General features: G+C 28.4%; 12 protein-coding genes across 12 annotated transcripts; 6 read left to right on the plus strand and 6 right to left on the minus strand.

Annotated features, from left to right (window-relative positions):
• Positions 1-63: 63 nt before the first annotated feature.
• ZAN2 (Zonadhesin) lies at positions 64-1,245 on the plus strand (the record flags this gene model as incomplete). The annotated part of the gene is made up of 1 exon (XM_011277742.1): positions 64-1,245. One exon carries the CDS (start codon positions 64-66, stop codon positions 1,243-1,245), a length of 1,182 nt encoding a protein of 393 aa, XP_011276044.1.
• Positions 1,246-2,896: 1,651 nt separating this feature from the next.
• On the plus strand, positions 2,897-3,505 carry BN7_1636 (uncharacterized protein; the record flags this gene model as incomplete). The annotated part of the gene is made up of 1 exon (XM_011277743.1): positions 2,897-3,505. One exon carries the CDS (start codon positions 2,897-2,899, stop codon positions 3,503-3,505), a length of 609 nt encoding a protein of 202 aa, XP_011276045.1.
• A 162-nt stretch (positions 3,506-3,667) lies between these two features.
• Positions 3,668-4,647, minus strand: YUH1 (ubiquitin-specific protease YUH1; the record flags this gene model as incomplete). Its single annotated transcript, XM_011277744.1, has 2 exons — positions 3,668-4,536; positions 4,608-4,647. The coding sequence occupies 2 exons, from the start codon at positions 4,645-4,647 to the stop codon at positions 3,668-3,670; spliced, it is 909 nt and encodes a 302-aa protein (XP_011276046.1).
• Positions 4,648-5,636: 989 nt separating this feature from the next.
• Positions 5,637-9,083, plus strand: AMS1 (alpha-mannosidase; the record flags this gene model as incomplete). Its single annotated transcript, XM_011277745.1, has 1 exon — positions 5,637-9,083. The coding sequence occupies one exon, from the start codon at positions 5,637-5,639 to the stop codon at positions 9,081-9,083; it is 3,447 nt and encodes a 1,148-aa protein (XP_011276047.1).
• A 215-nt stretch (positions 9,084-9,298) lies between these two features.
• On the minus strand, positions 9,299-11,277 carry BN7_1639 (uncharacterized protein; the record flags this gene model as incomplete). Its single annotated transcript, XM_011277746.1, has 2 exons — positions 9,299-9,866; positions 10,670-11,277. The coding sequence occupies 2 exons, from the start codon at positions 11,275-11,277 to the stop codon at positions 9,299-9,301; spliced, it is 1,176 nt and encodes a 391-aa protein (XP_011276048.1).
• A 548-nt stretch (positions 11,278-11,825) lies between these two features.
• On the minus strand, positions 11,826-12,302 carry BN7_1640 (uncharacterized protein; the record flags this gene model as incomplete). Its single annotated transcript, XM_011277747.1, has 1 exon — positions 11,826-12,302. The coding sequence occupies one exon, from the start codon at positions 12,300-12,302 to the stop codon at positions 11,826-11,828; it is 477 nt and encodes a 158-aa protein (XP_011276049.1).
• A 321-nt stretch (positions 12,303-12,623) lies between these two features.
• CDC43 (protein geranylgeranyltransferase type I subunit CDC43) lies at positions 12,624-13,715 on the plus strand (the record flags this gene model as incomplete). Its single annotated transcript, XM_011277748.1, has 1 exon — positions 12,624-13,715. One exon carries the CDS (start codon positions 12,624-12,626, stop codon positions 13,713-13,715), a length of 1,092 nt encoding a protein of 363 aa, XP_011276050.1.
• A 43-nt stretch (positions 13,716-13,758) lies between these two features.
• On the minus strand, positions 13,759-14,655 carry HEM25 (Hem25p; the record flags this gene model as incomplete). The annotated part of the gene is made up of 1 exon (XM_011277749.1): positions 13,759-14,655. One exon carries the CDS (start codon positions 14,653-14,655, stop codon positions 13,759-13,761), a length of 897 nt encoding a protein of 298 aa, XP_011276051.1.
• A 240-nt stretch (positions 14,656-14,895) lies between these two features.
• Positions 14,896-15,793, minus strand: LYS5 (holo-[acyl-carrier-protein] synthase; the record flags this gene model as incomplete). The annotated part of the gene is made up of 2 exons (XM_011277750.1): positions 14,896-15,557; positions 15,676-15,793. The coding sequence occupies 2 exons, from the start codon at positions 15,791-15,793 to the stop codon at positions 14,896-14,898; spliced, it is 780 nt and encodes a 259-aa protein (XP_011276052.1).
• Positions 15,794-16,036: 243 nt separating this feature from the next.
• PEX14 (Pex14p) lies at positions 16,037-17,194 on the plus strand (the record flags this gene model as incomplete). The annotated part of the gene is made up of 1 exon (XM_011277751.1): positions 16,037-17,194. The coding sequence occupies one exon, from the start codon at positions 16,037-16,039 to the stop codon at positions 17,192-17,194; it is 1,158 nt and encodes a 385-aa protein (XP_011276053.1).
• A 347-nt stretch (positions 17,195-17,541) lies between these two features.
• Positions 17,542-18,630, minus strand: BN7_1645 (Spore germination protein; the record flags this gene model as incomplete). Its single annotated transcript, XM_011277752.1, has 1 exon — positions 17,542-18,630. The coding sequence occupies one exon, from the start codon at positions 18,628-18,630 to the stop codon at positions 17,542-17,544; it is 1,089 nt and encodes a 362-aa protein (XP_011276054.1).
• Positions 18,631-19,114: 484 nt separating this feature from the next.
• On the plus strand, positions 19,115-21,943 carry NUT1 (Nut1p; the record flags this gene model as incomplete). The annotated part of the gene is made up of 1 exon (XM_011277753.1): positions 19,115-21,943. One exon carries the CDS (start codon positions 19,115-19,117, stop codon positions 21,941-21,943), a length of 2,829 nt encoding a protein of 942 aa, XP_011276055.1.
• Positions 21,944-22,171: the final 228 nt, after the last annotated feature.

Consider the following 22,171-nt stretch of genomic DNA (forward strand, 5'->3'; position numbering starts at 1 on the left):
TAAACAAGCAACTAAACAAACAAACAAACTCCCCAGATACAAAACTTTCAAAGCTACTACACCATGTCACGTCTCAGAAGAACTTTAACCCTCTCAAACTATAGAGTTGAAAGAAAACTTGCAAAATTTAGAGAAATTGAAAGAAGTACACCAATGCTTCCAGTCACTTGTGAAATTCATTATAAAAATGGTGCTATAGGAACATGTGAATTCATTTATAACCAAACCAAAAAGAGAATCGAAAGCTTCAAGATTGGAGATTATGAACCAACTGGATTTTTTATTTATAAATTCACATTGGACAGAACTGGTGGTCTTCATACATTTAATTGTTATGCAGTTGAAACTATGAATGATTTAGAAAAAACTGATTATATTCTTTATTATATGGATCCAAGAGTCAAACAATTCTTAAAGGATCGTACATTTGTTAACTATGATCATAGGATTGAATTTAAGCCTGAATTTGCTCCAAAATCAAAAGATGTCACTTTGGTTTATAATTTACCAATTGCATATTTGGTCAAAGGTTATTTACAAGAACAAGCAAATGAAATTGAAATATATAAACAATTGAAAAGATCAAGAACTTTAAGATTTTCAGATGAAGTTTCTACAAGAATTATTACTGCAAGAGGTGAAGAATCTACAACTACCCCAGTTGAAGTAGAAGGTGATTCCATAGAATCTTCAAGTGAATCAGAAGAATCACAAGAAGTTGAAAGCACATCAGAAGAAGCTACTGAAACTACCCCTGCTCCTGAAGCCTCTACTGAAGATGCACCAACCCCAGATGTTGCTCCAGTTGAAACTCCAGAAGTTACCCCAGCTCCAGTTCCAACTGAGACTGAGACACCAGAAGTTACTTCAGAAATTACTCCAGAAACTACTCCAGAAGCTACTACAGAAGCTTTACCAGAAGATACTCCAGAAACCCCAGCTCCAGCTCCAGAGTCATCTCCAATTACCAAAGACAAAACATCAGAAGCATTAGCTGAATCATTTCAACTTTTAGGTCAAGCATTATGGAAACTTTTGATAGTACTTGGTATGTTTTTATCACAAAATTCAACAATTTTTGGGATTTTTTTCAAATTTTTATTGAAATTGATTATTTTATTATTGGCTTATTTATTACAATGTCTTTATATTGGATTAAATTCGAATAATTCAAAAGTTGATGAATTAGCTGATGATGACGATAAAAAATCAACCAAACAATCTACAATTTCATTCAATTTTTAGATATAGTGAGCCACCTAAACCCCCAGTGTCCCTATTATTTTCATAATTTATGTAATATTAATTTTGATACCAAATTATTCATACATTCTTGTAGTTTTAATACTATCAATTCATCATTTTAATATACAAAACATATCATTTATCACGATTACAAAGTCATTACATAATCAAACCAATAATTTTCGACTGCAACAAAAAATTTGTTTCAATATATTACGTTCTTTAATTAATAAGTATTGTAGCCATGTGAAGATTGTTCTTAGTTGATTTTCGTCAAATCTGATTTTTACTACATCTACTGCGGTACTTGTTTGATTTTAGTTCTTAAACATTCATTTGAAAAACAGCAAAGAGAATTTTGTTTCCCTAAAAAAGCAAATTCCGTTGTGTTCATTTCGTGTTCAAGTATTTATTTAGCCTTTAGCATCACTCTCATCTGTCTTGTGTTTTGATAGGTATATGGTTTAGACTGAAATGCAGCTCATAAAGCCTGTTTGTAAAAATTCAATGATATGTGATTTATATGTGTTATTGAACTTAACCAAAACATAACCATTAACATAATATCATGTTATTAAATTGCATGATAAACTTTTAAAGTATATTCATTTTGAAATAAAGATGATTACTTGAAGTTTAACTATCATGTTGAAATATTTTTATCAATACACAGTATTATTCATACTATATATATACCTGTAGAATATTCAGATCAAAGCTTCATCTAAATCTATCTGTACTTTTAAGAAATGAGCTTATACTGCTTTTACTGACACGTTAATTTACTATACATAAAATGACAGAAAATATCCAAGCTGTCCAATTCCTGTGTCAATAGTACATTGAATATTTTTTGTATAATTTAATGCTCATTTTACAAGATTTAAAAGAATTCTTTGGAAGAGTGATATTTAAAGATGATTGAGGTTATTAAACGAGAATGTTGAGTCTTTAAGTGAGATCAATAAGTAAATATATGAGTCAAAATTGTTTGTTTGCGCTTTAAAATATTTTTGAGCGTTGTTTCCCAATTCAAAGAACTTAAATAACGCAGAGGTATATAAAAGAGATTAAAAGCTCTATTTGATATATGAGTTCTCAACAAAATGATCAAATATATTGAAATATTACCATAATGAAAAAGTATAAAAGAGATGTCAATTCCTGAATTTTGAGAAATACTTTTTTCTTCTTGATTCATCATCACAAAACAAACCAACTCAAACAAATAGTACACCCCAATACTATAAACAACCAATTTACACAAATAATTTACACCCCAACTATAAACTACAAACTACTATCAACTTAACCATGGATAAATTAAGAAGATCTTAGACCACCCATAAAGTTTCAAGAACTTTGAAAAAACAAAGATCATTTGAAGAATCATCAGATCAATTTTATATTGATACAAATATTCAAACATTAAAAGGAGAAATTGTTTTTTGTAAAATTCTTTATAATAAAATTATTAAAACAATTGAATCAATTGAATTTTATGATACAGAAATAACTTCACGTTTTGATAAATAATTATATTTTTAAATTTGAAATTTTAAAAATTCAAGGTATTCATAAATGTAGTGCTGGTATTGAAATTAAATTTTTGAAAGATTTAAAGAAAAGTTCAAATAGTACTTGTTTTGTTATGGATTCATCGACTAAAATGTTTTTGAAAAATTGTACATTTATTAATTCTAAAAATGGTGAAATTCAAAATAATGATGGGTTTTTATCTGAAATTCAACAACAACAAGAAGATCAAGAACAAATTATTTCAATTTCTAAAATTTATGAATTCCCAATATCAAAATTAACAATGATATATTCAAATAAATTAGAATCAGATTTAATCAATTTCCAAGAACAAAAAAAATTGAATAAAAAATTGATTAGAGAATATAAATCAAAAATTAAACAAATTGAATTGGAAAATCAAGATATTGAATTAGCTGAAGATGAAATCATAAAGATTAAAGATAATTCCAAAACTAATTATCAACCAATTGTTCAAGAAAATATTTCAGAAGTTCAACCAGAAATTCAAGATCAATCAAAGGATCCAATTCAAAGAGATCCCTCAATCTCAGAATCATCCCAAAACTCAATTGAATCACAAGAATCATTTGATACAATTAATAATGAATTATTAGAATTATCATTGAATTACATTTCTGATTATCTAAATAATCAACCCCTTTCAAAGAATACTGATGAGTTTAATAATCTTGATGAAATGATTGAAATTGTTGATTGATTTTAGTGTGATTTTATTATAGATTACTTATACTGCTTTATTTATTTATTGTTTTTATTTATTTAATATATTTATTTATTTATTTATTAATTCTTTGTAGAATATAGCGCTATATAAACTACAATATAACAAAATAATATACAAATATATCATTTTACTAATTTATCTTCTCAATTGTTTAGCTAAAATTCTTGAGACACCTTTAGTCCTAGCTTTATTCAAAATTTCATTCCATTCATCATCAGATTTCCCCTTTGAGATTGAAGTTAATACATTATAGACTAATCCTGCAAAATCTTGTTTTCTTAATTCATTTTCACGTTTCCATAATTGTCTTTTGAGAATTTCTCTTTCAAGACCTTCTTCATCGCCAATTTCTTTTAAAGTTTTCCTTCTATCTTGAACTATCCCCAAAAGAGAAAATCTTAATTCACCATCTTTAAAATGTGAAATTCTCTTGGAAAGCACTGTTGGTAATTTGGAAATAAATTCATCATCTGTTTCACATAATCCATGATCTATAGGAGCAGGTTGTAAACCATCCAATTCTAATAAATGACCATTTGAAGATCTAACATATCCAACAAAATGATATAATCCATCATCATCATCATCTTGAGGTTGATCTTGTTGAGATTCATCAATGAATGAATTTGGACTTGAAAATGAATTATGTATAGATCTAATTAAATCAGAATTTGATATAGTTTCACCTTTTAAATCAGGATCAAAACTCCCCACGAATTCTTTAAAATTTGTTAATTCAGGTCCTAAGTCAATATCATTACGGTTTAATAACACGTTTAATACAGCCTGTGTAGCACATGCATTTTGAATAGTTTGTTTTGCAAAGAAGATTGAATCTTGATTATCAAAATCATAAACCCCATCTTTTAATTCAGAACCATGACTTGATTGACCATATTTAAAAAGGAAAATCACACCATATAAAGGAGCTATAGAACTTAAAGTTTCCTGGTCAAATGAATATAATTCTTCAAATTGAACATTTTTAACTTGTAATTTCTCCACTAGTTCAGTAAAGATTCCCTTTGAAATTGTTAGAACTCCGAATAATACATCATTGGATGACATTGTATACTCACCGCATCTGATTCTATGGTATTCCATCCACTGGACATCCTTGAAATTTTTGAAACTGTTGGAAAAATCCTTAAAAGTATAATTTCTTATTAGTTGAAGATCCAAAGCATTTACAATAAAAACAATTCGCGAATGTGTTTTGTGTGGCGATTTTTTGCGCAATGAAATTTAAAATTATATAAAAAGATAAGGAGAAGCTGATTTTTGAACTTTTGAATTTGTTTTCTATGATCAAGAGATTTATTAGAAACTATACCAGAATGTCAGGAAAACCATACATTGTGAGTAAATTACCATGGATTGAATAGAATGTCAGAGTCTCTTCTTGTGTGCACAGTTTTTCTGAGTTTAAACCGATCAGTGTGCATTTGCTGGGCTCCTGAAAGGCTTTTGATGATCTTTACAACTTTATAATTGGAGAAGAATTCTAACAAACAAAAGGTCACTTTAAACGAAAACGCTGATGCAGAAAAGTGAGTGTGATTGTGGTTATGATTATGATCTGATGATGATCTGATTGTCTGATTATCTATGTGTCAGATGAAGCAAAGACTAACACTTTCCCAGATTCAAACAAAAAATCACCGATTTAGGTGGTGAAGTCAAACATGAATTCACTATTATCAATGGATTCAGTGTCAACTTACCAGAAGGCCATGTCTCTACTTTAGAATCCCATGAAGATGTTAAACATGTTGAAGTTGATGGAGAAGTTCGTACACAATAGAGCTATGACACCCTGGAAAACTGGAATCTGATGCTCAATTGACATCCCAATTTGACAACACAATGATCCCAAGAGATCTTCTTTAGTTCGTGACTAGATGTTTAGTTTAAGTTTACAAGATGCACAAGTTATTTACAAGTTATTACACACCTTTTCATTTCCTTATTGTAGTCCTGCTCCAACCAGACACATTGTTGCGTTTCAATTGACCCCGGAATCTAAAAGTATAAAAAGGGATGAAGTTTGACCTTATGAACAAGAACAAGATACAATCAGTAGAAGAACATCAACTAGTTTAGTATGTGTCTCAATGGGTTAGCTGGCTCTCCAGCTCATAAGGCCTATATGGCACAACAACAAGCCAAATATCAAAACTTCAACAATGATCCTATCCCTAAACAAATTGATTCAATCTATGAAGATAGATTAAGACAATTTATTGATGAAGGTCAATACAAAGATTTAAATTTACCAAAATTTTATGATAATGATAGAATTGATCATACTAGAGATGAAGATAATTTAGACAAAGGTTTCATTGAATTTAAAGTCCATCCTATCGAGGGGAAACAAAATCGTCCTTTATTTAAAGATGTTATTAATGATGAAACAAAATGGTCAAATGCTAAAAAAGGGGATGTCTTTGGTCCAAGTTGGTCAACTTTTTGGTTTAAATTTAATATTCAAATCCCCCAGAATTGGATTGATCATGAACAAATCATTTTTTCTTGGGATGCTGGTAATGAAGGTTTATTATATACAACTAAAGGTCATCCATTACAAGCGTTTACCGGAGGTGATAGAAATGATTTTATATTACCAAAAGAATGGACTGATGGTAAAGAACATGTTTTTTATGTAGAAATGGCATGTAATGGTATGTTTGGTGTTGGTGCAGGTTCTGATATAGCTCCACCTGATGAAAATCGTTATTTTACTCTAAATACTGCTGATTTAGTTGTACCAAATTTAGAAGCTCGTGCTTTGAAAATTGATTTTAATGAAATTTCAGATGCTGCAAGAGAATTAGCTGGTGATGGATGGCAAAAATATAGAGCAAAACAAGTTGCTTTAGAAATTCAAAATTCATTTGATCCAAATGATGTTAAATCTGTTACCAAAGGTCGTAAAATTGCCCAAAAATTCTTGGGGCCAAATCCTGATTCTGAAAAAGTTTTCCATGATCATGCTCCAGGTTCTGAAAATAAGATTGATGTTTATGCAATTGGGAATTGTCATATTGATACTGCTTGGTTATGGCCATTTGGTGAAACGAGAAGAAAAGTCGTTAGATCTTGGACAACTCAATTAGACTTATTAAATCGTTATCCAGAATATCAATTTGTTGCATCACAAGCTCAACAATTCCATTGGTTAAATCAAGATCATCCTGATGTTTTCCAAAGGATTCAAAAATCTTCATCACAAAATCAATTCATTCCAATTGGTGGATCATGGGTTGAACATGATACAAATATTCCAGGTGGTGAATCATTAATTCGTCAATTTGTTAAAGGTCAAAGATTTTTCCAACAACATTTTGGTTTTAGACATAAGACTTTTTGGTTACCTGATACTTTTGGTTATTCATCACAAATTCCACAAATTTGTCAATTATCTGGTTTAACAAGATTTTTAACTCAAAAATTATCATGGAATAATATTAATAATTTCCCAAATACAACTTTTAATTGGGCTGCTTTAGATGGTACTCAAGTCCTTACACATATGCCACCAGCTGAAACTTATACTGCAGATGCTAATTTAGGTGATGTTAAACGTTCAATTGCAAATCATAAAAATTTAACATTAGAACAAAGTTCTTTATTATTATTTGGTAAAGGTGATGGTGGTGGTGGTCCACAACCTGAAATGATTGATAAATTACGTCGTTGTCGTGGTATTTCAAATACTGTTGGTGGATTACCAACTGTTCATTTAGGTCATTCAGTTGATGATTTTTTCGATCATGTTTTAGAAACAACAAATCAAGGTTCAATTTTACCAACTTGGGAAGGTGAATTATATTTTGAATTCCATAGAGGTACTTATACTTCCCAGGCTTTTGTTAAGAAATTTATGAGAAGATCAGAAATTAGATTACATGATTTAGAATTTTTTGCATCTTTAGCATCAATTTTAAAACCTAAAAACTATAAATATCCTCAAGAAGATATTCAAAATATTTGGTCTGATGTTTTATTATGTCAATTTCATGATGTTTTACCAGGTTCATGTATTGAAATTGTTTATAAAGATGATGTTAGACCAATGTTGAAAAATGCAGTTAAAAAAGTTGAAGATTTAACTAAAAAAGCTTTATCTGTATTATTTGGTGACATTGAAGAAAATAATAATGCTATTGTTCAATCTAATGGTAAATTTGAACTTTTAAATACTTTACAATGGATTAGAGAAGGTGTTGTTAAATTACCAAAATCTTTATCAAATTCTTCATTATTAGAGTCTAATGAAATTGAAATTCAAAAAGGTTTTAAGAATGATTATGTCTATGTTTCCAAAGGAGACAATTCAGATGCTATTGTTCCATTAGCACCAGGTGGTATTAAACATCCAGCTCAAGTTTCAGAAACTAAAAATGGTGAATTCATTTTAACAAATGATAAATTAAAAGTTGTTATTAAAGGTGGTGTTTTAAAATCATTAATTGATTTAGTTGAAGATCGTGAAATTTTAGATTTATCAAGTGGTAGAAATAAACTAGGTGGTAATCAATTTGTTTTATTTGATGATACCCCATTAAATTGGCAAGCTTGGGATACTGAAGTTTTCAATGTTGATACTTTTAGATATATTGAACCTGGTAAAGTTTCTATTAATGAATCAGGTCCATTAAGAGCTTCTGTTATTGTTGAACAAAAAATTAGTGATGTTTCCACTATAAAGACTATAATTTCAATTGATGGTTTACAATCATTAGACCAGGCATCAACTATAGATTTTGATTCAAAAGTTGATTGGAATGAATCAAGAAAATTCTTAAAAGTTGAATTCCCAGTTGATATTCATTCTGATTTTGCATCATATGAAACACAATTTGGTATTACAAGAAGACCAACTCATTATAATACATCATGGGATGTTGCAAAATTTGAAGTTTGTCATCATAAATTTGCAGATTATTCAGATTATTCATATGGTGTTTCAATTTTAAATGATTCAAAATTTGGTTTTGCAACTCATGGAAATTTATTAAGATTATCTTTATTAAGAGCTCCAAAACAACCAGATGCAAATGCTGATATTGGTGAACATCATTTTAAATATTCATTATTCCCTCATAAAGGTCCATTATCCTCTAAGACTGTTGAATTGGCTCACAATTTCAATTATGATGTTCAAACCCCATATTTCATTAAACCAAATGGTGGTGATTTAAATACTTCTGCAATTTTGAATTTCATTCGTATTAAAGGTGATCATAATTTAGTCTTGAGTAATGTTAAAAGAGCTGAAGATGATGAAGATATTTCAACAGGTGAATTACCAATTAAACAAACTGTGGATGGTGGTAAATCAATTATTGTTCGTGTTTATGAAAGTTTAGGTGGTCAAGGTAGAGGTATTTTAACTTCAAATCAAAAAATTGTTTCAGTTTCAAAAGTTAATGCATTGGAAGATGAATTAGAAACTTTGGAATTTAATAAAATTCAAAATGATCATTTTGAAGTTCCAATCAAATTAAGAGCTTTTGAAATTGCAAGTTATAAATTAGTCTTTGCTTGAATATCCATCATAGCTACTTATTCAGTTCATTTTATATCACTTTCTTTTTATATTAAATGCTTTATTTATACATTCGCTTATTTTTATATTGATTATATCTCATAGTGAATAGTTATATACTTTATGTATATCATATCTACAAATACAAACAAATTATTATATTATAATTTAAATTTATATAATTATTACAGATATTAGCAAACATGTTTCAAAATTCAATATTTGAGATACTGTTCCAGCTTTTCATAAGTCATAGGATTACCATTCTCTTTGCCTTCTTCTAAAATCTCACCATGATCAAAATCAATGATCCAAAATTTCTGTTGTTCTTCATCAAATCCAACATTTCTTTTAGAAATTTCCCCATGTATGATTCCAATTTCTGACAATCTATTAACTTGTTCCAAACCTAGTTGTATGTGATCTTTTGTTTTTGGTTTCCATTGGATACAATTAACATAGCTCTCTACGATAAATGGTCCATTGAAATTAAAACTTGCAAGCATTCCATAATTAATCAAGTTTGGAACATTAATTCTCCTTTTATCATCACTGATACCATTATTATAATGCTGTATATGATTCATTATTCTCAATTCCTTAATGAATTTATCATAAAAAATGATTTTATTAAAATAATCTTCGAAATTTCCTTCATAACCCCAATTTTTAATGTTATCATTAAAGTTATCTTGTGCCAAACTAATATCATAAATCTTAACAGCCATACATTCATCATTTGACTCTTTATTCTGTATCAAATTCAATTTTTCAAGATCAGATCTATGGCATAATAAAACAGTTGATTGATTATAATATTCTTCATCTCTAATAGGATTCATCTCTAATAGGATTAGATAGATTTTTGATATATGGTACTCTAGAATAGCAAGGGTAAAATTTGATCAAGTTATTGATATCCAGATTTTTTGAGATCGATGGAGCTGTAGTAGTTGATGAAGCAGATGTTTCCTTCATTGCACTAGAAGAAAATATTGACAAAGAATCTGATAAATAGTTACTAGACTCATCAACATTAGAATTAATTAGATTCTTCAAAGCCATCAATTGCTCTTGTACAATTATTCTGGGACTTTTGGTAACTAGAGGTAACAATTTTTTACTGATTCCTGAGTTTTCAAAACGTTTCCTCAAGGTAATCAATAAAATCATCTCTGTAGATAAATTTGTTTCAAAATTTGGTTCCCCTTGGTGTTTTAATACAGATTGATATGTATTATCAATAATCATATATTGAAAAGGAATTTGTACTTTTTCCACCTTTTCACCTTTTTGATTCTCAGTTTCAATAGTGGTTGTTTCTTTATTACTATTCTTTTTATAATGTAAAACAATGGTAATATTGTGATCCGAAAGGATAGATAGATTTACTTTTAACATAATCATTTGGAAAATAACTTGGTTCATTATCATCTCATGTTTATATGACAATTGCCCCTTTTAAAATTCCACGTAAGTGAGTAATAAATGCAAAATTCCCCAACTCTATCCTTTTCTCTTTCAATTTTTCAAGCAATTCATTTTCACATATTATGAACTGTTCTCTCAAAGATTCCTTGTCATACCTAGTACATGATTCTGGCTTCAAGGTCAACATCTTTATTTTCTTTACAACGAATGACTCTGATCCTTTTGATGAAGATCCATGTTCATCAGTATTATGATTAATAACCATTTCAGATTTATTGAATTCTTCAATACTATCTTTTATGATAATTTCATCGTACATGTCTGAAAGTTTTTCACTTTTAGCTATGAATACAAATTTGATGAAATGTATGATATCTATCCCACAGTTTTCTTCAAAATATTCATGATTTCCAATTAGAAATGTATCTAAAATAAACTCAATAAATAAAAGAAAATGTTTTCGAATAATTGTAATATTTCTTTTTTTGAGACCTTGGTAAAACTTCTTAACATTGATGTCCACAGATGATAGGATCATTTGATTTTCAATGTTCTTTATTATCTTGTCCTTATTTTCTAATACAATTTGATTTATGACAGCATCATCAGACTTTGGTGACTTATAATCAATTTTTTGAGCTTCATTATGTTTTCTTTTTTTCTCTAATTTTTCTGGTTCTTCATCACTTAAATTATTGGATCTCTTGTTGTTTCTGTCCCCCAGTCTTTTCCTTTCTGGATCATTAGACTTGTAATCACTCATTACAAATTGGTACGATCATATCGTTTGTAGTTGATGATATAAATTCAAAAGGTTCTGATTTTATGAGAGTATTAATGAATTATGTATAAGGTATTACACACCCGGACACCACAATATAATATTAAACAATCAACAATTGAATATTAGAAACGTATATGGCTTTGGAATATTTCAATCAAGTTCAAAATGATTTTATTCAAGAGATTCCAATATATATTAAATTGTATTTAAAAGCTTGTGAAATTACAAGACGTACGTTATTCTTTGTCTAAACACCTTCATTATAGTTATTAATTTAACTCGTTTTATATCACTTTCTTTTAATCATAATATCATGTTTTATACACTCACTTGTTTCTATATTGATTATCTTTTATAGTGAATAGTTATATATATCTTATATATCATATCTACAAATGCAAAGAAATTATTTTATTTTTATTGACTAGTTAAATGTTATTTCATTCTTGAACAATTAAACATATCCTGAGCTAGTTATAAATCAAGTAATTCAAAACCACTGATATTATTTCACATCAATTTATAGTTTATAAACATATGGTGATAAATTTGTAAGATGAGTAAACAATTAAAATTAAAGTTAGGAAACCAATAAAAGCACGAACTGGCTCACTTAATTCCTCGTTGTCATTGATATCATGTTGATTCCTTTGTTCAGGAGCTCCACAAGCGTTGCAGTTACCATTATTAAAGGGGTTATCATATGAACCATGATTTCCATAATTTCCAACAGTGTATAAATTACCAGTGGTATTAACTGTTTCATTTTTGTTCAACACATGATGATGATCCCTTGTGATTCCTTCGACATTAATATTATCAAGTTGGGTTTGGAATTTTTCCAGGTAATTTTTTCTGTTAATGTCTTCTAGCCTTTTGTCAATTTCTTCCACTTTATGAGCTAAAGAATATACATTAGATAAAGTTCTTGAAATTTCCAATTGAATATTAATCTTATCAGTTTTATATTCTTGAATCAACTCTTGAAGTTTTGTGTCAGCCATGGTTATGAGATTATAATGATAAAATGAAAGACAACACTCAAATCCTTTTGAGTTGAATCGTTTAAATTAAGTCAAAATTGATCCTTAAGTAAAAAAAAGCAAAGTAAAAAAAGTTTAAAATTTAAAATTCTCATGAGTATTAAATAAATAAATTTGACACATTTCTGACAGACCGGGTAAATAAAACCATTTTGATTCTTCATTTAACCGGTCATTTTACCAGAATTCGCGCATTCAATTGTTCAACATAAGCTCAAATCTCAAATCAAATAAATTTACACTAAAAGAATTTTAATTGATATCCCAGATTAGTGTATCACTATGAGCTCCGATGAACTACTAGTAAAGAAACATGTGAAGTATTTCCAAATGTGTCTCAATGTCTTACCTTCAAGATTACAAAAAGAAGATTCAAATAAATTAATGATTATATATTGTTGTATTGCAGGACTATCAATTTTAAAATATCAATTCACAATTCAAGAGAAAACAGATTTGCTTAATTTCATTTATGAACATCTTGTTGACACAGGTGAAGGATTCAGAGGTTCATTAACACATAAATTATACACTGGTGCTGTTGGTGCTAATTATGATCCTCCAACTATTGCAAATACTTATTGTGCACTTTGTATATTATCAATGATTGAGGAAGATTTCACTGAAAAATTGGATAAATTACAGATAATGAAATATTTAATCAAATGTCAAGACCAAGAAGATGGTTCAATTAGATCAATCGTGGATATTAATGATCAACCATTTGGTGATGGAGATTTAAGACAAACTTATATGGCATTATGTATAAGGAAAATGTTAAATTATAATCCATTAGAATATCAAGGATTAGATTTAAATCTTTCAAAAATTGAGGAAAATATCCTTGGTCAAATTTGCTTTGATGGTGGGTTAGGTCTAGGAGAATCACATGCTGGTTATACATTTTGTGGATTAACTTCATTAAAACTTATAGGGAAATTAAATACCCAAGATTCTAGATGGAACAAGACAATAAATTGGTTAATACATAGACAAATTGATTTCAATGAATATAATAAAGAATTATTAAACACACCATTTGGTGATGATATTGATATTGGATCTCATAATGGTCGTGATAATAAATTTGGTGATACATGTTATTCATTTTGGTGTTCAAGTTCATTAGCATTATTTGATAAAGAATTTTTCATAGATGGTCCTAAAACTGAAAAATATCTTTTAGAAGTTACACAAAATAATATTCTTGGTGGATTTGCCAAATCTGATGCTGATGATCCTGATCCATATCATAGTTTTCTAGCATTATCTGCTTTAACAATAATTAATTCTCATTGTAAAAATGAATTAGAACCTATAGATCCATTACTTTCAATTACGTTAAAAGCATCAACTTTTCTAAAAAAAGATTAATACATAGATAAATATACATATATACAAGATCAGATTTATATATCTAAACTCTATTTACAAATTTTATAATTTCTTCATAAATCCCCCATGCAATACCTGCACTAAATGCTTTTCTTGTTAATCTTAAACTTAAACCATCAAATAATCTTTTAAAACCCTCATTCCGTATAATCATACTAAAACTTTTGAAAAATTTCTGAAATTTTAATGGTTCTAATTGCATCCTTGTCTTTATAGTATCAAATGGAGCAGTTATAGTGGTGGATGCACTTGCAGCTAAAAATGCAGATGTTGAATTAATTATAGCAGATTTTTTCCTATTAAATAAATGTTCATTTGTAATTGATGCTTTATTAATATTGAACAATGTTGGTAATAAAGTTTTGAATTTTTCATACAAGACAACATAAAGTCCTGCATATGGAGAATCACGAGCTGCTGTTGCTGCAAATCCATTGAAAAAACCTTTGATACCTTCATGTTTCCAAATAGATTTGATTGAATCACTTAGGGAATTATAATTATATATTGTTGATTCATAACGAACTTTTAGCACTGTAATGGGCATCAATATAAACCCAACAAATCCTCTTGTAGCACCACCAGTTATTAAATTTTCAGTCATTGATAATTTTGGTAATGTTGAACTTGATAATATTTCCACTTGATTTAATTTCCTACTTGATATTGAAGTTCTCAAGACATTTAAAGTTGCCAAATATAATGAGCTTCCAATTGAAGTTCTCATTGCTGATGGTAATGTACCTCTCCATAATTGTTTATAACTTTGTAAATTTTTTATTGTAGTTTTTAAATTCCCACTTTCTGATTGTTGTAATCTTGTTTTAAGTAAATCAAAAGGTTGAAGTATAACAGATGAAGTTAAACCTCCGGCAAACCCACCGATCAAATGTGAAGTGGTATTGGTATCTTTTGACATGTATGAGATTGATGGTAGTTTAGTGGTGGGGTGTAGTGGTGGATCTATGTGATTACTTCTCCAGATATCATTATAAATGGATCTTTAATTGCAAGTTGAAAAATCTGACACTTTATATGGTTTGTACACTTCGGAGCGGGTACAAAAGATTTAAGGAAGCAAATAATCAAACTATTTTTATATATTTAAGTACTTTACGATTATAAATTATTAAAAATGATTATTTTTTTGAACTCTTCATTATGAGAAGTAGTTGGTTATCGATTTTAATGGGATTTTAATCAATCTTGGTTGTCTGGGGATATAGCCAATAATACTCACGACAATGTCAGGAGTAACTTTAGTTAACCAAATGTTTTCCTTCTGAGGTTCATTGGTTATTTCAAGTTTTGTTGAGTTGGACCAATTTATATTATGTCGTATAATCATTGGGTCATCCATTTGTACGGGGTTTGAATTTTCTGGTAATAATTCAACATTCTGGAAATTATAAGAACTTAAATCACTGTTCAATCCAATACCTAAATATTTGGTATAACTTTCTTTCAAAGCCCAATAAGTTGTAAAGATTAGTTTCAGCTCATCTTTATTTGTATGTTCCTCGAGTAATTTGAATTCATTTTCATGGAAAATGTTTTGGAAATGATTTAAATAATCTTGTTCAAATTTTTCAACATCTTTACAACTTGCCAAATCAATACCAATTTCTTTACCATTAGGATTAATAACCATCGAAGTGTAACCTTGTTGATTACTCATACTGAAACTAAAATCAGAACCAACCAAGTAAGGTTTCCCATATTCATTTTGTTTGAAAACTAATGAACTTTGATCAGTTGTTCCCAAGTATAAACATGATATAAACCTTTGTAATAATTGATTAGCCAATGCAGTTTTAGCATCTTGGTGGAATTTTTTTGAAATAATTTTGGTTTGTTGTTGAAATGGTAATAATCTTAGTGCAGTTTCAAACTAAGAAGCCAGTGGTTAGTAACATTATCACTCAATTCATTTCTTTACTACTCACTTGATAATCATCATCCCATGTCTCATCAATTTCCACGTAGAAAACCACAGTTTCCGAGCCATAACTCCTTTTGAACTCGTTGAAACTGGATATAATATTCTCTTGACTCATAAGTAACCACTAATACTATTAAGACAACTCCACAAGTACACTGTCTTTCTTAAAATTACTTCCAGTTCCACCGAGGTTATAATTAATACCCATTTGAATCGTCAGGGCTTTAAACCGTTTTCTTTGATTTCAAATTCTGGAGAAGCGAAAAAAAGCCATCAACAATTTGATAAGGAACAGGAAACAACAACGTTCAAGAAGCAGTGGAAGAAAGGTATTATTGGTTCTGAAGAGAATATCACGATGAGCATCAGAGAAGACCTCGTGACTAATGCAGTGTCCTTTTTGAAGGACCCTCAAACGGTTTCTGCGCCTTTAGATAAGAAGATTGAGTTCTTAAAGAGTAAATCTCTCACACAGGAGGAAATTGATGAAGCGTTGAAAAGAGCTAATGGAGAGTCAAATGAAGCAAGTACAAGTGAAATTCAACCTAAATCTAGTACAAGTCAAAGCCCAAGCCCAGCTAATGATTCATCACATTCAATCACTTATCCACCACAATATTATACTGCACCTCCTCCACCTGTTCCTGAAAGAGATTGGAAAGATTATTTCATAATGGCTACTGCTACTGCTGGTGTTGGTTATGCTTTATATCAAATTACTACAAGATATTTGATCCCAAATATCTTGCCAGAATCTAAAACCAAGTTAGATCAGGATAAACAGGCTATTGAAGAAGAATTCTTAAGAATTGAAGCTTCATTAAAAGAAATTTCTGAAACTAATAAAGAATTAAAAGATAATGAAAAGGTTAAAAATGAAGAAATCTCTAAAACCATTGAATCTGTGGAGGAAGTTATTCATGAAACTAAAACCAAAAATGAAAAAATTGAAAGTGATGTTAAAGTTTTAAAATTAGAAATTGAAAATTTAAAAAATTCATTAGACAAATCAATTAATAAACAACAAGATTCAATATCATTTGAAGTTTCTAATTTACAAACTGAATTAAAATCATTACAACAATTAATCAAATCTAAGAATAATCAATCAATTTCATCTTCAAATTCAAAATCACCAATCCCTTCAGTTTCTTCAATCCCAACAGCAAGTGAAATTCTTAAAAAAGCGAACTTATCAAATGAAAGTTCCAAAACTCCATCACAATCAAATTCACCAGATTTAAACCATGATTCCAAACCAACAATCCCAGCATGGCAACAATCTAGACAAACTCCAATTAACAGTGGTAATGGTAATAATAATAATTCTATACCAGCATGGCAACAATCATCAGCAGCTAATGCTAATGCCACAAACTCAAATTCATCAATTCCAGCATGGCAAAGATCCACAATTGAACATTCAAACTCAAACTCTGACTCAGATTTAAATTCAACAGGGTATAATGAAAGATCAACTGTTGAAATTCCAAAAGATCAAAAATTTGAAGCATGATTTTATCTCCTTTGTTCCATAATTTAAATGTATAAATTTATATATGATATGAAACTTACAAATACTAGTTTTTAATTAAAATCAAAACTTTTTATTAAATTTCTATATATTTTAAAGATCACTAATATAACACATCTCTCCCAAACTTTTTTTAAAACCAAAATTTATATAAAACATTTATATATAAAGCCATAAATCACACACCACCACAAACAAACTTAATAATGATTATTATGTTTCATGAATATCCTTCCTTATAAAACCACACACATAAATACACACACACACACACACACACTAATTAAAGACTAAAAAAACACTAAGATAATATAATATACATAAACTTTTCATGCCCAAACAGAAGTTGAATTTGAATTTGAATTTCCAATTTTTTGAGAGTTACCATTCCATAAATCACCTAAATAAGTATTTGAATCTTCAAATCCAATACCAAAATTTAATCCATTCATACCGTATCCATTCAATCCAGTTTGTTGATTTGTTGATAAATTTGAAGGACTATTAGTCTTGATACTTTCTAATGAAGGATTGATGCCATTTGTAATTGGGATTATTGGTTGTGTTAATGATTGTGTTAATGGTTGTTGTGATAAAGGTTGTCCTTGGATACTTGAAACTCCTGAAGGGAATGAAGATCCTGAAATGGTAGTTGGTGCAGAAATTGGTAAATTATTTGATAAATTTGAAATATTTGAATTTCTACTTAATGATCTCAAGGGGAAATTTGGTGATGATAAATCTTGATTTGATTGAAATTCATAATTTTTAAAATCATTAAATCCTTGAGATGATTGAGTTGGAAATTGTTGTTGTTGATATTGTTGTTGAGGTTGGGATTGTTGAGGTTGAGGTTGAGATTGAGTTTGAACAACTGATTGCTGATATTGTTGTTGTAATTGTTGTAACATTTGTTGTTCCATTACTTTAGCAGCTTGAAATGATTGTTTATCTAAATTTTTAGTATATTGTTGATTTAAATGACCATTTGATAATGAACCATTTGATAATTGTTGTTGTTGTTGAGCTTGTTGTTGTAACAATTGTTGTGATTGAACTTGAGATTGAACTTGAGCTTGAGCTTGATTCTTATATTGTTGAATAATTGGAATTTGTTGATGGAAAGAACGTGAATTATGATTATTATTATAATTGTTATGATTATGACCGTGATTATGACCATGGTTATTGTTATGATTATGGTTATTATGGTGTCTATTGTTATAATGATTATGATTGTTTTTATTAGGATGAACATTTGGAGCATAATGATGATTAAATGGTTGATGATTTGTAAAATTAGTTATAGCTTTTTCCACTTCACTAAATTGGAAAACAAAAGGATGACTTTCAATAACTGGTTTTGATGATTTAATGGAATCACCATTCATTGTGGAAGAGATCACTTGAGTAGACATGATTAACAAAACACCAAAATATTTAGAAATAACTCAATAATAAACCAATAAATCAATAATTAACCAAAAGATATAGATATAGATGAGACAAAAAGATGCAAAATTGAATAAAACGAGCGAACAGTGAACAATTCCCGGGAAAAAACACCACAGAGAGAAAGACACAATGCAAATAACGAACCTCCTCGAGAATAAACCTTGGAAAAGACCTTAAACAATGGTTTTAAATGGTTTTAATTTGGAAAACTTACACTACAAAACAAAAACAATGTCGAATATTTTTTTTGAGTGAGTCCTAATTGGGAAAAAAATGGTCGGAATTTCTTAAAATTAAAGTCATGTGACGCGTCAGATGATTAAAGTCGGAATTCACTTTCGATTATTTTGATTTCAATTTCTCATAAACGAAGACAACTTTTTTGAGTTTGACTCTTTGAATCTTTTGGCGGTTAATTTGATTTCTATTCAATTGGTATTTACTATTATGAGTGCTGGTGATGTCAGTTTGGAGACGCTGGTCAAGGTTTGTTTGAAAAAAAGAGCCACTTCACAGGTTTTCTTATCGTTGTTTAAACAGTTGAACCATAAACAAGAAGTTGGTGTTGAAGATTTAGTGGGATTGTTGAAGACTAGACAGGAATTTGATCCTTTAGAAGTGGTTTATTTGACAAGTGCTTCATTGGGAGATCAATCCTCGAACTTGAGATTGGCTAAACTATTGGAAAATTTAGGAATTGCCACCGAGGAGAATCAATATTTAATCTTGAATTCATTGACAAATACATCAAGAGATGATCATTTCAAAAGTCAATTCCCTTTCAATTCATTTGAAATTAGTGCCATATTAACTTCATTATCAAGTTACTTCAAAAACCTGCTAGAAAACCAACAAAAACAACTCATAATATTTGAATCTATATGTTATTTTCTTAATGTGCTATTTGAAATTATCCCATTTGAAATATCTCCTTTATCACCAGAACAAAATGAATTATTAACTATAATTATTGGTGAGATTAAACATCAAGGAAACCATCATTTAGCTGAAACTTTGGAATCTAATATTCATAAATCATTGAAAAAATCAAACAATAGACAATCAATATCAAACCCTTCATCATCAGGATCTTCAAATGCATCAATCACATCAACATCTTCACATACATCTCATCTATCATTCCTCAAGACAAATAAATTACCCAAATTTATATGGTTGAATTCTGTAATACAAAATTGGGAAACAAGTAGTGATAAATTCTTATCAGCATTTAGTCAATTTGTTAAAGTTAAAACAAATCAAAATATCTTAAATGAATTGATTAATACATCATTTGAATGTATTACAGTTGTATTACAATCAAGAGATTCATCAGATTTATTCATTAAGAATTGGAAATTGTTCTTCACCAAAAAATTACCAATCTTGATTAAATCATTAAATTTAAAAAATATTGAATCTTTATTAATCAATGCCCTAAATTTAATTGATCCAAAAATTTTCAAAACTATAAAATTAATTTCTAGTGATGGTGATAATAATAATCTTGGAGATCAAAATGATGATATGTTTTCTTCATTCCCATCAACAAATACAGATATAAGACATGATTTCCTAAGAAGTTGTATTGCATTAAAATTATTACCATCTACAGCTTTCAATACCATATTAAAAGAAGATTCAAATGCAGAAAATAGACCTTTATTAGAAAATGATGATGCCTTGGATCTAGATGGTCATGTTATTGATTTACAAACAAGATTAAATCAAACATTAATTGATATAAATCCTGAATTTATACCATTAGAAGATTCTGGATTATTAGAGTTTTTAAATTCAATTGAACAGTTTGAAGGTACAAAACAATTTGAAATTTCAAAATTAATTCTTGATACAATTTATAAATTTATTGAAGAAGATGATTTTCAACATTTTTATAGATTAGCCTTGGGGTTAGGATTATCTGAGGGGGCATTACATTCAATAATTTTCCAAATTTCACCTGAAGTTTTAATTAAACCAATAATGAAATTTTTGGATGATTGGGAAATTTCAAATGATGATAGTAATTTTCAAGATTTATATTCATCATTTGGTGTTGTTTTATTATTATTTTTATTAATTATCAAGAAATATAATATTTCATTAAATCAATTATTATTAATGAAAGATAATAAAAGTTCATTCTGTATTAAATTTTTAATTAATTTAGGTTCATTAAAACAATTTGAAAGTAATGATAATATTAATCATGAACAATCTGAATTAATTAATGGTTGGATAAATGCATTATTTGATTCAGGTGGTATATCAGATGATTTAATGAGATTATCAACAGTTCAAGAATGTTTCCAATTATTCCCATTAATTTTCCAACATGCATTCATTGGAGTTAAAAAAAATTTAGTTGATTTAGATACAGTTAAAGGTGGATTAGAATATTTTTTACAACCTTTTTTATTAAGTACTATAGTTGGGATATTATCATGGTGTGAAAATTATTTTTGGAAAAATCAAGATTTAGAATTATTAGTTTCATTAATTAAAAATTTAATTAATCCAATGGATTTAAGTGGTGATTCAATTCATATTCATAAATTTGTAATGTTAATTTATGGAAAAAATTTATATGAGATTTTATCAACCTTACAAAGAACTCAATCAATAAACATTGATTCATCAATTTTAACAAATCTTCAAACAAATTGGGATCATAGTTATAATACAAACACCAGTAACACCCATAAAACATTCAATTTCTTCGAGATTAATACAAGTCCAGTTTTCAATAAATTTTTAAAAAATGGTATTATAGATAAAAATTCTAAAAAAATTGAAAATCAATCATCACCATTATTACAATTTCATAATCAATTTCAAAGTTTAATTAATTGGAATAATCAACAATCATCAGTAATCATATCAAATTATGATTATCAAAACTTATCAATATTGACTCAAATAATTGATGAAGATATTATAATCGATTATTTCTTGGGACAAATTTTAGAATCACAATCATTGAATAGTAAATCATTTCATTTAACATTAGAATTATCAACTTATTTATTAACAGTGCAAATAATTGATTCGATCAAGACAAAAGATTATATATTAAATTCACTGAAATCAGGTGAATTAATGGAACAAATATCAATTGAATCAATAAAACCATTTTATAAAATATTGAGTACCTTGATTCAAAAAAAGAAATCAATTGAACATGACAATGATGAAATTAATAAAGAAATTTTCAAGATTTTTTATAATCAATTTATTGAATGTATTCACAATTTTATACCATTGAAAGAATGATTTTATACTAGTGTGTATAAAGGTGAACTTAATGAATTGATGAATATTATTGAACATTAATAGATGATAATATCTTGTAATTAAATAGCTTTGAATACTTATATAATATTGAATATGAGATTAACAAGTTTATATATATGGTAAGGGCAGACCTTTTCACGAAATTTTTTAATTAGTTATTTTAAAAATTTGATATCTAATTTATATTGCGTACCCTAACACACCTGA

Source organism: Wickerhamomyces ciferrii, contig 00036 (genome assembly GCF_000313485.1).
Source record: "Wickerhamomyces ciferrii WGS project CAIF00000000 data, strain NRRL Y-1031 F-60-10, contig 00036, whole genome shotgun sequence".
NCBI classification, from domain to species: Eukaryota; Fungi; Ascomycota; class Saccharomycetes; order Phaffomycetales; family Wickerhamomycetaceae; genus Hansenula; species Hansenula ciferrii.